The sequence below is a fragment of the Onychostoma macrolepis genome, chromosome 19, assembly GCF_012432095.1.
Source record: "Onychostoma macrolepis isolate SWU-2019 chromosome 19, ASM1243209v1, whole genome shotgun sequence".
NCBI classification, from domain to species: domain Eukaryota; kingdom Metazoa; phylum Chordata; class Actinopteri; order Cypriniformes; family Cyprinidae; genus Onychostoma; species Onychostoma macrolepis.
In genome coordinates this window covers 1,892,520-1,909,718 of record NC_081173.1, presented here as the reverse complement: position 1 = coordinate 1,909,718, position 17,199 = coordinate 1,892,520, and the positions used below count along the sequence as shown (strand labels likewise).

Sequence of the window (17,199 nt, the reverse complement as noted above, 5' to 3'; positions counted from 1 at the left end):
ACTGAAGAAAAAAAGTCACCTATATCTTGGATGACCTGAGGATGAGTAATGGACAGCATGGCACTGATGCTGATGATAGCAAGAGTTTAGGTTCATGTTGTTTTGCATTCCTTTACTATCTGAGATGATTAGGAATTGGTTTGGAAAGTAGGATGAAAATTAGGAAATGAAATGGTCTATGCAAACATAGAGGGGGAATCATTGTCATTTACTGTACCAATCACTATATATATGAAGATAACTCAATCCCAGAAAGAGGTAAATGTGAAGAAGTCTGATAGAACCTGTAGAATAAATGTAGAATATGTAAATGTACAGAAAGAACTCTGTCAACTTTGCACCCAAAAGCACAGCAGTCTTGGTACTGTAATTACAGTGATCCCAAATTACTGTACCACAAGTTGCTTTGGATCTGCCAAATAACAAGTAACTCACTTTTTCTTGTCTGATGTTAACTTGTTTCATTCTATCTCAGATCTCTCATTTGTACACCAGTGTATGATGAAATCCAGATTATCAGTCTTTCAAGCGTAAGCGAACATTAAATGAAGCACATGCATGCTGGAACATTGATCTCAAAATCTATTTACAGTTGTGAATAACATTTCAGATGAATGAGGGATTGGAGAACATTAACATTAGTGAGTGGACATATTTCCTGCATGGGCTTTCATTTTGTTTCATTTCCATTGGTCACAGATGCTATTTCAGACACATTACAAGCAGTATTGCCTTTGCCAAGACCCAGGGATAATTTATCAGGTTCATTTTGCTAGTTTGAAAAACAAGCTGGCCTGAATACATGGTTTATATAGCACATTTCTAGACCTCAAGGTTGCTTTACAAGAAACAGTAAACAATCATACAGCAAAGAAAAAAAACAGTTAGTATAAAGTAGAAATAGCATTGCAATGTCAGAGAGACCAGAACTAAAGCAAAGACAGGACAAAACAAAAAAGAAAAGAAAAAAGATAAAGGTTATAGAATTATAGAATTAAAGGACAGAAACATTAGAGTAACATAGTGAGAAAAGGTACGTTTTCAACTGCGTTTGGTCTGAAAAGTCTGAAAAATCTGAGGTTTCACAAAGTGATTGTGAAAGATTGTTCCACAGCTTGGGAGTAGAACTACTAAACACTCGCTCCTCAATTTACTCAAATGATTAATTTACTCAAGTAAATGTCTGATTAAATTACAACCTACTTTGTTTTTTGTATGGTCTTTGTAATAAATAACATTTTTAGTTTGTATTAATGTTTTTGTCTTTGGAAAAAAATATGATGTATTGAATTAATCTTAAATAAAATTTCATTGTTTGAACCAAACCATAAATATATTTTGAGAAACTTTTTTTTTTTTACTTTTCTAAAATATAACCTTTTTTTCGGTGTGTGTATTATGGTCATCTATGTTTATGGGTATCTGTTTTATTTTAATTTTGGTTGTCTAGCAGGAGAGTGGCCTGATTTTCTGAACAATGACAGACAGTAGATGGGACTGAAGGAGTGTGTGAATATTCTGTTTAGAGCCGCAGAAATTACACACTTCACTTTTTAAGAACCTTAATAGGTCAATCAAATATTACCTTCAAATACTGATCAGAAATCTTGATGTGTTTCAGATTAATGTACTACTAGAAGCAATGCTACTGTGTGACAGCAGGCCCAGTCATGTGCTGTGATTGGTGTATTTTGGAGGAGAATACCATGCAGTTCTGCCCCCTGGCACGCTAAGAGCCTTCTGGAGGTTTTCTCCGATGGAGATGAGGAAATACGTCGCATCTGCCTTGAAGAGAATGAACTCTGATCCTTTCTCTCACCTCTAATTGACCTTCATCCTCCCCGAGGAATGAAGACGGTGAGCCGAACCCCGGCTTCCAGCTGTAGTTCCACACTCGTCCAGATGAGGCGCTACAGAGCAGGAGTTTATCCCTTCCTGTTCCCATCAGTCATCAGCTCCCTGAACCTGCCCTCCCCAACGCAGACTCGTAACACCCCCAACAGCGGAGGAAGCCCATCTCCTGTGGGTAAGACCGGCCACATTCATTCAGTGCATGATCTACCATCATTCACAAACATCTAAACCTGTGTGCAAGCACCTGAGCATAGTATTAACAGCATTTTGACAATGTTCTTGTTAGAGTCCTTCAAGGAAAGGAAGCTTCAGGATTGGCTGGCTGTTCGATGTCTCATTACTCTCATATTGCAACTCATTAGCACTGTAACTGTCTTAGCCTTGTGCATTATTAGTGTGTGCAGCGTATGGTGATCGTCTCATCTTGGATTAGTGCCTAAATGTCTGCAGGCTTCGGAGAACCTCCTGCCTCTCTGATGTGTACAGTTTAGACCGCAGGACTGCAAGACATACAGGCCATATACACACTTCCACAAAATTTGGTTGTCAGTTCACTTTTTAGTGAACTAATCCTGTTCTGTACACACACAGTTCAGTAATTTACGGGAGTGACAACCGTATTCTGCAACCGAACTGACTCCTAAAAAATCAGGTAGTGGCAACCGCATTTGCAGAAATTCTACGCAGTATGCAGGGAACCAAATTCAACAACTAGTTGTTAATGACATTTTTAAATGCGTATCAGAGTTGTGAGAAGTTCATCTTGACTCATTGATGTTGCCAGATCTTGCTATGAAAAAAGGGCAAATAAGAACAAGCCTATAATAAACTTAAAGTGCCCATATTATGGGTAATGAAAGGTTCATATTTTGGTTTTGGGAGTCCGCAACAACAGGTTGACGTGTTTTTTTACCTTGCATACATTCATTCTCTTGTAATATGCATTTATTTTTACCTTACTTGCTCATCGACTCCCAAACGATTCGCTAACGGATTCATTTTTCCAAACCCCTCCTTTGCGTGACACTAATCTGTGGTGATTGGTCGATTGGTCTCATTTCCATTTCATCATGTCTGTAATGCCTGATAAAGCAGTGTTTGTGAGCGCAGTGCTACTTTGTGTACAGCATTACCGGAGAAACAGATATTTTAAACCGCTCCAAAAGCGGCACCTAGTAGCAAAGAATGAATTTGCATTTTCATTCAGACCAATGCGAAAAGACCAACAAGTGGGGGGGCAATATGCTAATGTTTCATCTTGACGTCAGCAAGAAACGGCTTGGGATTCGTTTTAAAAATGACTCGTTTCAATGATTCAGAGTCGACTCTTTCTTTTGAGAACAATAAGACTTTCAGTGCACTTTCAGATTTAAAACTTTGCAGGATGTTTTCATTCACTTAGAGCTGTGTTACGCACTGCATGAAAGGTCATTTTCAAAAAACCATAATAGGGGCAGTTTAAAAGGATAGTTTATCTAAAAATTCTGTCATCAATTACTCACCCTCATGTCGTTCCAAATCCATAAGACCTTTGTTCATCTTCAGAACACAGATTAAGATATTTTTGATGAAATCCGGGAGCTTTCTAACCCTGCATAGGCAACAATGCAACTGAAATGTTCCCATGCCCAGAAGTCAAGTCAAGTCAAGTCACCTTTATTTATGTAGCGCTTTTAAGAATACAGGTTATGTCAAAGCAGCTTTACAGTATCAGATAGGAAAATAGTGTGTCGGTAATGTAAAAGGACAATAGTAAACACTCAATTTTCAGTTAAAGGCAGTTCATCATTGAATTCAGTGATGTCATCATCCAGCTCAGTTTAGTTCTAATAGTATTTGTGCAATCAAGTCGCGATATCACTGGAAATTAAGTGAAGGACATCTGTAAAATATTTTTTTGTGGCATCAATGGTTCAACCATGATTTTATGAAGCTACAAGAATATAACGATTTTATCCAACAATTATTCTCCTCCAAGTCATGTATTCCACTACTATTGAGTAGGCATGGGGCGATAACCGATAAGGAGGTGAATCCCTGGAACTTTTTCCCCCGTCGAAAAAGACAAAGTCTGCCGTATGGGAATTTTTTGGGTAACGTAGACTAATCACAACGACAGATGACGTTTTAGCACCGATCGCTTAAAAAATACTTCCAGGTTGTACATAAACTATACAGGTGCTGGTCATATAATTAGAATATCATCAAAAAGTTGATTTATTTCACTAATTCCATTCAAAAAGTGAAACTTGTATATTATATTCATTCATTACACACAGACTGATATATTTCAAATGTTTATTTCTTTTAATTTTGATGATTAGAGCTTACAGCTCATGAAAGTCAAAAATCAGTATCTCAAAATATTAGAATATTACTTAAGACCAATACAAAGAAAGGATTTTTAGAAATCTTGGCCAACTGAAAAGTATGAAAATGAAAAGTATGAGCATGTACAGCACTCAATACTTAGTTGGGGCTCCTTTGCCTGAATTACTGCAGCAATGCGGCGTGGCATGGAGTCGATCAGTCTGTGGCGCTGCTCAGGTGTTATGAGAGCCCAGGTTGCTCTGATAGTGGCCTTCAGCTCATCTGCATTGTTGGGTCTGGTGTCTCTCATCTTCCTCTTGACAATATCCCTTAGATTCTCTCTGGGGTTCAGGTCAGGCGAGTTTGCTGGCCAAACAAGCATAGTAACACTATGGTCACTGAACCAGCTTTTGGTACCTTTGGCAGTGTGGGCAGGTGCCAAGTCCTGCTGGAAAATGAAATCAGCATCTCCATAAAGCTTGTCAACAGAAGGAAGCATGAAGTGCTCTAAAATTTCCTGGTAGATGGCTGCGTTGACTGTGGACTTCAGAAAACACAGTGGACCAACACCAGCAGATGACATGGCAGCCCAAATCATCCCTGACTGTGGAAACTTCACACTGGACTTCAAGCAACATGGATTCTGTGCCTCTCCTCTCTTCCTCCAGACTCTGGGACCTTGATTTCCAAATGAAATGTAAAATTTACTTTCATCTGAAAAGAGGACTTTGGACCACTGAGCAACAGTCCAGTTCTTTTTCTCCACAGCCCAGTTAAGATGCTTCTGACGTTGTCTCTGGTTCAGAAGTGGCTTGGTAGCCCTTTTCCTGAAGACGTCTGAGCGTGGTGACTCTTGATGCACTGACTCCAGCTTCAGTCCACTCCTTGTGAAGCTCTCCCAAGTGTTTGAATCAGCTTTGCTTGACAGTATTCTCAAGCTTGCGGTCATCCCTGTTGCTTTTGCACCTTTTCCTACCCAAATTCTTCCTTCCAGTCAACTTTGCATTAAATATGCTTTGATACAGCACTCTGTAAACAGCCACACCTTTCAGTAATGACCCTCTGTGACTTACCCTCTTTGTGGAGGGCGTCAATGTTCGTCTTCTGGATCATTGCCAAGTCAGCAGTCTTCCCCATTATTGTAGTTTCAAAGAACAAGAGATACCCAGAATTTATACTGTAGGGATGGTCATTTATTGAAACTCAAATGTAAATATTCTAGTATTTTGAGATACTGATTTTTGACTTTCATGAGCTGTAAGCTCTAATCATCAAAATTAAAAGAAATAAACATTTGAAATATATCAGTCTGTGTGTAATGAATGAATATAATATACAAGTTTCACTTTTTGAATGGAATTAGTGAAATAAATCAACTTTTTGATGATATTCTAATTATATGACCAGCACCTGTATATCTGTGTCATCTTCATTTCTCCCTCTTTCACCCTCGATCAAGACAGAGACCCACCCACCCACCGTTTGTTTAAATAAATACTATTTGGCTTGCTACCGAGGCCGATAACATGGCTAATTAACTAACTAACGTCAACTAGTTTCCTCCCTCACGTTACTTCACAGATCGGGGAATTGCAGACTAAAGTACTACGTTTCTGCGATTTAGTACAATAATTAAATTTAGCTGGTATCACGTCTATACTATTAAGCCTCCTGCCATTGTTTACATCTGTTCAAAATCACGACATTTAACAAACAAACTTTGCCGCTGTTAGAGTGTTGTACGGAGAGAGACAGTGTGTGTGTGTGTTTGTGTGTGTGTAACACACTCACGCTCTCTCTCTCTCCTTAAGTGTATGTGCACACACCCTCGTACCTCACCGCTCCAAACTTAATCCAGGAAAGGTGAACATTCCTGCATCATAACTTGGACTGAAAGATGAATGTGTAGAAAGTGAGCATGTCTCCAAAAACCTTGTTCAATTATTTATTTTAATTATTTAGCTTGACATGTTTACTGTTCCAAAATGTTCTATATGTTTCTTAAAAATTAAATATATTGTGTTCAGTGGAAAAAAAGTTCCATTTAAAAATAACATATTTTAGAGTTGTAATCGCAATACCATGATACTGTGAAACTGTGATATTTTCATCTAAGGTTGTCATACCGTCAGAATCTCATACCGGCCCATGCCTACTATCGAGTAGTTGTGTAAAAATAAGTGTCAATCATCAAAATTTCGAGAGTGAGTTCTCTTCCATACACACACAAAATTATAATTTAGGGGATTCACCCCCGTATTTAAATGCGGTTGTCACTCCTGAAACTTTACAATGTGCACTTGGCCACAGATATACTGGAGCAGCCGGGTCATTCTCAAGAAACGATTGCATGTCCCATGTGTTTGGAAATTTACCATTAGTGTTACTGCTTTCCGACCATCAGACCCAAGTGCCAGGACTATAATACAAGGGCCCATAGACATGGGAGGACTGCCATAGAGGGACGCTCCTATTTCAGTCTTCAGAAAAGTGGTCACTCTCACATTTCTCTCAAATTTTAATTGCAAACATTTTAGACATAACAATTCAAACTAAACAAAGTTAATTCTGTCAAAAGATCTGATTTTGTGTGCACAAACTGGGCACAAATGGCATAATTTCTAGATAATCACCCTGGTGTAAAATAAAGAAGGAACAAGGGAGTGAGGAAAATAAATCATGAACACAACTCAAGTGTGACGGTTAAAAAACCGCTAAGACTGACATACTTAATTTTATGGCACTCCCTTTCTCTCTCAATGAGGCATTGCTGCAGTGAAGGACAGATCAATTATTGATAAAGTCACTCAATCTAGAAGTGGAACTTACTGCTTTTAGAGATCTAACTCTTATAATTACAGTTGGGGATCTAATGTGGCCGGTCTGAGGCTTAACTAGCGCTGTATTCACCACAGTGATTGTGAAATGATTACTGTCGCTGCTTGACATTCAGCTCAATAGTGTATTGGGATGTTTTGCATTGGGTATTTTATTCTCTAAACTAGTGAGAACTAGTTGTCACAGCATGTTTGCAAAAGAATCTAATTAAGATGTGTGGTGTGGTGTTAGTGTGGAGTGTAACACGGGTATACAGAGAGAAAGAGATCAAACCAAAGTACATATGAGATGTTCTCATTATAAATCTGTAGTTTTTTTTTCTAAATAATTCAGATCGAGACACACAGCAGAGGATTTTTCACACAGATATTGGCATATCTCTCACAATCAGTCATTCAATGGTGGGTTTGGTTGTGACTAAGCATTCCCCTGTTAAAAAATTAAAAAGTAATATAGTTAAAATACATTTATTTAATATGTATAAGTATAGTTCAAATCTATTAACATATTTACTGGCATATCGCTCGAGATTTACTGATATAAACATTTTAATTAAACTGTATTTGGAGTACTACTTGTGCACAATGCATATTTATTATTAAGCCTAAAATGTGTTTTAATGTCACTACTGATGAGGATTGTATGATCTTTGAATAACAACGTCTTTTAAATGCAAGATATTTAAAGTGTATCTGAAGCTTACTTGCAATAGTTCAACTTTAGCACAATCAGATATACTGCATTATATCTTTAATTGGACTACAACACTACTTCCACACAATTAAAGTGCATTGAGTACAAAATTAGTAGTTCCAATTTAGCAGACTATAAGTATACCAGTTTAGTATACCAAAAGGTTGCAGGGTGTTTTTTTAAGTACATAAATATGTGAATGTATTTGTAGTATACGTAGCATGAAATAAATGGATTGCAAATACATTTACATTCAGTCATTTAGCAGACGCTTTTATCCAAAGCGACTTACAAATGAGGACAATGGAAGCAATCAAAATCAACAAAAAGAGCAAGAATATGAAAGTGCTATAACAAGTCTCAGTTAGCTTAATGCAGTACACGTAGCATGTTTTTTTTTTTTAAATTTATTATATAATAAATAAAACATAGAATAGAAAAAGAATAGAGCAAGCTAGTGTTAGAGGCCTTTTTTGCTTTTGTTAATTGTATAATAAATAAAAAGAAAAATACATAGAATACAAAAAGATTAGAAAAGCTAGTGTTAGTTAGTTTGTGTTTTTTTTAAAGAATATAATTAGAATAGAGAGTGCTAGAGTTAGAGGGTCATATATTTTAGTATATCTATTTTTCACTAGGGAATATCTTTCCTGAATTTAAAATAAGAATAAAACTCTCATTCTTCAATATCTGGAATTTTTGTGGACACAGTGACTGCTTTCATTGGTGAGTTTCAGCTTATTCCCTCTGTGAACCGTTTTTGTTCTTCCTCTCTGTGACATGCCTTAGAGGACCAGAAGAGTGATGCAGCGACCTTGGTGCTTTCTTCCAAGGATTGGGGCCTGCAAATTCACTATATGAGCCCTCCCATGCACACTGACCTAAGGTTGACAGCTAAGGCTTCTCAGCCTGGGTCCTGCTGAGGGCCATTCCTGATGTGTTGGCCCAGAAATGGAGGTCAGGCCCCCCATAGAAATGCATTGAAAACCGCAGAAGAGTATATGCTGGTCTCCAGATTCTGTTCAAAGAGTTCTGCTGCACAGTGTGTTTAAGCAGTAATAGATCCATTGCATAGCTTTGTCTCGCTCGTGTTCCACACATTTGGTTTACAGAACACAGGGGACGTGTCTCGATTCATGAAGAGTTCAGAAGGACAAGGTCCGCCTTCTCTTGGTTGCCCTGTTCTGGCCGTCTCACTAGAGAAAAGCCCCCCTTCAAGGTGTTTCCATGCTTTGAAGTGGCGTTTCTTTATGTCTTTGTGCAGCATGGTGTGAATCCAGTTCACTGCCCTGTAGGTTCAATGTTGGATTTTCTAAAAGAGTATTTTTCTGTTGGGCTCACTTAAAGTGTATGTCATGGTTATTGCTGCTGAGCATGTTTGTGTTATAAGCATCTCTTTGGGGAGACACTTTCTTATGTCTTGGTTTAAGACAATTGGAGAATTCCTGTCAGTGAGTCCTTTGTTTTGGACCTAACGTGGCTTCCTCTTTGCTTTCACTTTTTGTCTTTTGAGTTGCAAATTGCATTGAAATAACTGGACTTGTGAAAATTCAGTGAAAATTCACCGAACAATGATAAATGTGACCATGCCTTTAAAACTTTAAGGATTTATACTGACATGATGCAATACTGATCAGTTGTTTGTTTGCTTCATTGGCCTTGCTGCAAAGCAAAGATTGTTGCATTGGGCAAAGAATGCTATACCAAAAGCCTATGAGATACGTGCTTTGACTTTGCACTTCCAAGGTTTTATCTGTTTGATCAGATGTCTGCACAACTAAGTTTTTACATGTTTTCACAAATACAGACTTAATTAAATATCTAATTTATTTATGCAGTGGATTTCCTTTTATTTTATGTTGTCTTTTTTCATATGCTGCAGCCTTATGCTAAATTGCATTATTTACTTACTGCTGCATTTAAACTTCGTAAGAGCTGAGTGGTCTCCATAAATATTAATTTTAAGAAGTTTGGGAGAAGGTGCTTTGATAAGAGAAGTGACCAAGCACCTGATTGAGCTCCAGAGATGTGTGGAGATAGGAGAAACTTGCAGAAGGACAACCATCACAGCAACACTTCGCCGATCTGAATGCTTTATGGCAGAGTGGTCAAATGGAAGCCTCTCCTCAATGCACAACACATGAAACTTGCTTGAAAAAGAAAAAACACCTAAAGGACTCTTAGATTCTCTGGTCTGATGAACCTCAATTCCAAGCATTTGCATGAGGAAACCAGGCACAGCTCATCACTTGACAATGCCATTCCAACATTAAAGCGTTGTGGTGGTGGCATCATGCTGTTAGGGGTGATTTTAGTGGCAGGGACTGGGGAACTAGGAAGGCTGAATGCAACAAATACAGAGATATAATTAATGAAAACCTGCAGGGTGTCTGAGGTAAGGGTCTGAATACTTATTCAGTGTGATATTTCAGTTAATTTAGACATCTGCAACGTTCACAAAATCATTTTTGCTTTGTTTATGGGGTGAGGAGTGTAGATTGATGTGAAAAAATGAAAGCATCTTGTCATAAGGCTGCAACATAAACATTTCGGAGAAACAAGAAAGGGTCTGAATACTTTCTGAATGCACTGTATGTTTGATACAACAGCTGTTATGATATGAATATGAATACATAAACAATCATGCATGAATGTGGATTTTTCTTCGACATCTCTAGGGGAAAGAATACACGGTTAGAAATGCAGGCAATGCTAAAGGCTGTTGATCAAACACTAGCAGCATTATCAAAAGAGTCAGAATAAAAGGAAAGAAAATCTGAAGAGAAAACTGAATGTCTTTGCATGTATCAGAAGCTGATCTCTCTTTGCAGTCTTCATTATATTGATCGAGGCTGTGCTCTAGAGTTGCCCTCTTACAGTTCTAATCAATCACACGTACACATTACATTCACACCGGTTTAATGAAGTAAGTGAAGTCAGATGCATAAAAATGACACTATAGCTTTCAAAATCTAGTGAGTTGCTTTGCTTTCTCCGGTCTACAAAGGAAGCAATTCAGCACCGCATAAATTATTTGAACAGCTCTTCATGGTTTGGACTACATGTGGACTTTTAAAGGTACTTTTCACTACTATTTTATGAAACTGTGAATTCGGACATACCACTTTTTTCACATACTGTTTTTATAGCCAACTATACAGTAGGAAGGTCACCATATTCAAATGTCACATTCAGCATATGTAGTCTACACCAGGATGCACTGAGTTGCCTCTATTCATATGCGGTATTGTATTTTTTGATGTATTACACATGCTTGTACTACCTCCGATAACAGGGAAAGGGATTTGGAGCATTCGTTTTCATACTTTTAGCATAGTCTGCAAAGGATATGCCCGTGTAGGCACAGTGTTTTTGCAAACACAGGAATTTTATAAGACTTTAGTATAGGGACCAATTTTCACTATTAACTAGTTGTTTATTAGCATTCTTATTAATAACATATTGGCTGTTAATTAGTACTTATAAAGCACATATTCTGCATGGCCATATTCTACATCCCTAATCCTACCCATTACATAAACTTAACAACTGCATTATTAACTATTAATGAGAAGCAAATTAGTAGTTTATTGATGCAAAAGTTGTAGTTAATATAATTGGACATTAAAATAATTGGACATTAAAATAAAGTGTGACCAGGAATTTTGCTAACAAGGTATCTTAAAAGGCAGCATAATTTACTAGTTTTAGAGCTGAATGTATACCAACATAACCTGTTGACATATGCTTATGCAGAACTATTTTTGTATTTTATACACACTATTTTGTGTAGTACTGTTGAAAAATAGCTAAAAGCAGATAAAATATTAGATCCTTTATTTTGTTGTACTAGCACAAAAAAAAAAAAAAACTTGCCTGCCTTTGTGAGTCAATGAAAAAGAGAAAAGTACATTTTAATGCATCCATTTTCTTCCAGTCAAAACAACTTGAACGTAAAACATGACATTATCAGCCCATAATTCCTTAAATTAATGTAAATGAATGGAACAAGTTACTCTCACTCAGTTTTGTGATTTCAGTTATAGTGTCCAGTGAATTATGGCAGACAGAGCGATTCCTCACCTCTGACATGTATCCTGCAGTCTTCTGCAGATGCTGTCAGGCTGTCGAAACCGTTTCCTGTGCGCTGGAGCTGAGTACTTGTTATTTTCATACCTGCATCAGGTCTGGTGGAGTTGAGCTGTACCTGTCAGTCTCACCCCTCAATGACCTTGCTGTATCTTATCCGACTTTCATCTGCTGTCAAACGCTCTCTGTAGGTTCTTATTTTGGACACATTCTTTGAATTGTAGTGTGTGTGCGTGTGTGTGTGTGTGCGTGTGAGCACAGGTCGTGCGAGTGTGTCATTTAATATTCAGCAGATTGTATTGGTTTTTGCAAATAAAATGTCAACATGAAATGTCATTTGCATCCCAATTTACTTATTGCATCCTCATTGCATGGGTGTCTGCATTCTCTCTCTTCTGTTTGTGGTTTGTTGTCTGGGAGTTTTTGGAGTGAGTGAAGTTTCAGTGCGGTCCGATTGACAGGGTCCCTATGCCAGTGTTCACTCCTCCCTATTACTTGAGCATGGGATATCCATTGAAGTCCATGTCACTTGATGAAATGTGTTCATGTGTTCATTCTTTAAACCAAAGACTTTAGGTGTACAAAGACATGCACTCATATTCCTTTTGAATGGGAGAAAGTGTAACATGTAATATGGCAGAATAGTCCCGCCTTCTCAATAAAAGAGCCATAGAAGCAGTCATTATCCTCACACACACGCTTAGGACTGCACATTCGCATTGGCTGGTCTAGCCTGAAAAATAAACTCTTTTAACACTATTTGAGTATAAGAAACTAAATTTATGAGACAGTTCACTGAAAAAAAAAAAAAGATATATTTTTTTTAAGGTGAGTGATTGCAAACAATTTATTTTAGCTACATTTAAAAAGGTTAGTCAACTACATTTATTTATTTAAATGTAGCTAAAATAAATTGATGGCAACCACTTACCTTAAAAAAAATGTAGTAAATTCAATGATTTTTTTTTTTTTTTTTTCAGTGTAAGGCTGTTTACAGCTGGAACTTTGCTCTCAGTTTGCAAAAAAAAACAATACAAATCGTCTACGATAGTCAAAAAATCCATATATTTGATTTCAGGTTTATTTTGACAGAAAGTTCTAAACCCTTGAGATATCTCACACTCTCCCTGGCCTTTTCTGTACAACATCTGGATCACATCTGCTCCCACTAATGAGGGATTCAGTCTCACTCCACAGACTCCACAGACAGCTCTGACTGCCTGGCAAACTTTTGTTAAACCAGCACCAAAGTCTGAAAAAGCTGTTTTTCTGGTTGGCTGAATAGAATCCATTAGATACTGTATTTGAATTTAAATTTGTTATTTGTTGAATTTGTTGCAATGGGTTTGTTATCAAAGCACAATTTCTTGATTGTGTATTCTATATTAAATTTTTATATTGATGGCTTTAACAAATCTGTGTTTGTGTAACTTGTTTTGTTATGTCACTGACAGCACTGGCTTCTAATTTGTCACCAGCCCATCTCTGCATAGCGTTCCTGCCCATCGCCACCTCATTCTCTCCATGGTAGGCACAAATAAATCAAGAAAACTGCCGTCTTTGTCTGTTCATTAATAAGCACAACATGCATCCCTACAAAGCCCAGCTATTCTGTGAATGGACTTTGATTGAAGGCTAGGCTCTTTCAGCAGTGCTGTTCTTATTCTTGTGCTGTAGCAGTTTGTCTAGCTGTCAAAGCACTAATCTATTACTACTTAAAGATGAGACAGTTTTCACAGCAGTTCTTACTGGAAAGGACCTGGGCCACAGTGTAAACTTAGAACAGCTTTGCTTCTGCTAACGAATGACACTTTCAGAGAGCTCATGCAAATGTTAGATGTTTTTTACAATTACAAGGACACAAATATTAAAAATAAATAAACAAATAAGTGATGTGCATGGATAAATCATTTATAATAAATGCTGCAAAACACTCAAAATGTAGAGCATGACGCTTGCAATGCCAAGGTTATGGGTTCAGCTGCCAGGGAACGCAAGGACTGACAAAATGCGTGCCTTGCATTGTAAGTTGCTTTGGATAAAAGCATCTACCAAATGCATAAATGTAAATGTAAAAATACAAATTGTCCATTTTGATTTCATATGATGGATAATGAATCTGACATGTTTTTAGTGAGCACATCTAAAGCTGTAACTTTACCATCAATGTTTGCAGAGTTGGCATAATTTCTGCACTGTAGAAAAAAGCAATGCAAAAGACAGTATCACTTAAAGATATTCAATAGTGCTTTGCACTCAATTTGTAAAGTGTAGTGTCCCACAAAGTTATTCAACAGGACTCAGTTGATTATTATTTAGTGTTGGAATGTACACAGACAAATGTTTTAATTCTAGGACGTACTGTATTCAAGATTTAGTTATTCATTCATTTATTTGTTGGTTTGTTTATTCATACATACAATGTAGTTGTTTTTTTTAAGAATTATATCTACTATTGGTAACTCCTTATTCCTTATTTTCTGCTTATTAATAGTTAGTAAGATAGTTGTTAAGTTTAGGTATTGGGTAGGATTAGGGATGTAGAATAAGGTCATGTAGATATATAAATGCCATATATAAATGGCTAATATTCTAGTAATATGCATGCTAATAAGCAACTAATTAGGAGACCCTAAAATAAAGTGTTACCCTACTATTACTAGAACTGGCAGCAAAGAGTCATCTTCTGCTCCTCTAGTTTGATGGCAGGCTAATAACAGCAAAAATAGCAATCTCACCCAAGGCCAATATTCTTTATTGTTTGACAATGTTTTGCTCACTGTTAGTGCTAGTTTGCAAGTGTGCATGTTGCGAGGTTGATTAATTGTACATGTGTGAAACATTTACGGGTTGTGGATTCAACTGTTTGACCACAAATGGCATTTAAAAATATATATGCAGCAGAGCAGATAAGGCAGGCGGAATATGGGGAAAACATAATGCATTTAATTTCTACAACGCTGACGCAAGCATCTCTCTAAGGGCACTTGTACGCTGTGTGCATGTTTCTTTGGGATATAAAAGGCTTTTATTTGGTTAGAGTGTCTCTGAAGTCTGTTTTCCTGGATATGGTATGTCTCTGAAAAGACAGCACGGAAAATAGGTTGGTGATAAGAGAAGCTCCTCACAAAAACATCTTAATGCCATTTAGAGAGCTGCTGTAACATGAGGGCCTGTACACGCTGATAAATGGCTGAGTTTCAGAGGAACACGGTCTGAAACTCAGTGAATGATGACGGTGAAGAAGAGCAACACTGAGGTCAAGGGGAATATTTGAAGCAAAACATGCACACAACACAAATAAGATGTTTTACCCAACCCATCTCCGTTTTGCCAAAGTCCTGTGCAAATTACATGTCATTTCATGAGAAAGAAACATCATTAAGTACTGGATATAAGAAGCAGATACAAATAGAATCAGTCTCTTCTTTATATACAGATTTTGTTTGGCTTTAGAAGACATGGAATGCACCACAAATTGCTTGTAATGCATTTAAAATGTGTTTGCAATAAATTCTCACTTAATCTACCTGTTACATGTTTTAAATTGTTGAAAGCAATGAGATCCTAGTTAATATAGTGACCCCAAGAGATACCTTTATGGTCTTAATAGTGACACGCAAGCCTTGACCATGCTTCAGTTTTTGTTGCCTTGGCAGTGAGAACAGGTCATAATTATACATATTTAGAATCGGGGGTTATAGGTTAAGATTTGGATGATGTTTAATTCAGATCAAATAAATAAAATTATTAAAAATAAATTAAATATAATACTTTTAATCTTACTTGAAATGCCCAGTGAAGATCTCCTTTACTCCATGTCTGTCAGATTCTGAACATTAACTTGCATGCTATAGATCATCTCCTGTCACGACATAACATCGCCAACCCATGTTGACACACACACACACACACACAGGTCCCACACCAGTCCAGGCGGCACTAACAACAGATTTTCCGGGTTGCTGCTATAACCTACAAGAGTCTAGAAAGAAACGGAGAGCACTGCACTTACTTGCGCTGATGTTTTACAGCGCTGTTTGTGTTGTATTGAGCAGGTGAATATTTCTTTGTTTATATTTTGTGATGTGAGAAACAAAAGCACTGCTGTTGGGGGATGGGGGAGTATAAAAGAAATGTGGGGGTTGGGAGAGAGAAAGAGAGACATTTGGAGGTGATATGGAGCTCTGATGGGGTGCCTTTGAAAAATGAAAGAAAATTTTAGAGACAGTCAGATGAAAATATGAAATAGTTGGAGTCACTGAACATTTAAGGAAGTGAGGAGAGAGGAGAAGGGAAACAAAGAACAGAAGAGGAGAGAACTAAATTGTGACCCTGGAGCACAAAAGCAGTTATAAGTAGCACAGGTATATTTGTAGCAATAGCCAACAATACATTGTATGGGTCAAAATTATCTATTTTTCTTTTATGCCAAAAAGCATTAGGATATTAAGTAAAGATCATGTTCCATGAAGATATTTTGTAAATTTCCTACCGTAAATATATCAAAACTTAATTTTTGATTAGTAATATGCATTGCTAAGAACTTCATTTGGACAATTTTAAATGCGATTTTCTCAATATTTTGATTTTTTTTTTTTTTTTGCACCCTCAGATTCCAGATTTTCAAACAGTTGTATCTCAATTTATTCACCTTTCAGATGATGTATAAATCTCAATTTAAAAAAAAAAAATTGACCCTTATGACCGGTTTTGTGGCCCAGGGTCACAATTAAAGAAATTATATTTGAGAAAAAAAGGTTTGCACATGTTGTGTTGTCTTCGCTTATTGCAGAATTAAGGTGTGTCTTCTTTTCTCTTCATTAAGGGAGCTGCACAGCAGTCATCTTTTCATTTTGGCCTTATATTTTAGTATCATCTCTTTCATTCTGGGATCGGAGAGATGGGCAGCGTGAGAGGGAACAGCAGCAGTGATGGAGTGCGAGCTGGTGCAGAAAACTATTGATTTTCCTGTACCAACCCGGGTAGATTAAGAAATGCCAATACTGGGATTCCACCCGGACTCTCTGGTTCATGTTAAGTTCACTTGTCATTTTCTATAATTCTGATAAAATCAAGATCCTTAACGCTGATGTAGTTATCCAGCACTGACTGCCTGTGGGCGGCTGATTGAATTAGACTGCTACGTTTGTCCATTAGAGAGAGACAGAGAGAGAACAGACTCTCTTTATGAGCTCTTCTTTAAAAAAGAGAGAGTTAGCATTAATGAACTAATTATGAGCCCTCAAAAAATGAACAGTTCCTACAGTAGTTATGTTAGGAAATTATGTTATGATAGGAGGATAAACTGGTGTTCCTTGTTTACTCTCTGCAATATACTGTTAAAGGAATAATGAAACTTCTGTCATTATTTACTTATCCTAATGGGGCCTAATGGTTAGAGCGTCGGACTCC

General features: G+C 37.2%; 1 protein-coding gene across 1 annotated transcript in view; it reads left to right on the top strand.

The window, feature by feature from the left end:
• Positions 1-1,812: 1,812 nt before the first annotated feature.
• LOC131526318 (retinoic acid receptor beta-like) overlaps positions 1,813-17,199 on the top strand; it is a 115,770-nt gene continuing 100,383 nt past the window's right edge. The window contains exon 1 of the mRNA XM_058754560.1: positions 1,813-2,026. Coding sequence (XP_058610543.1) covers positions 1,849-2,026 — 178 coding nt within the window. The 5' untranslated portion in view covers positions 1,813-1,848. The remainder of the gene's footprint in view (positions 2,027-17,199) is intronic.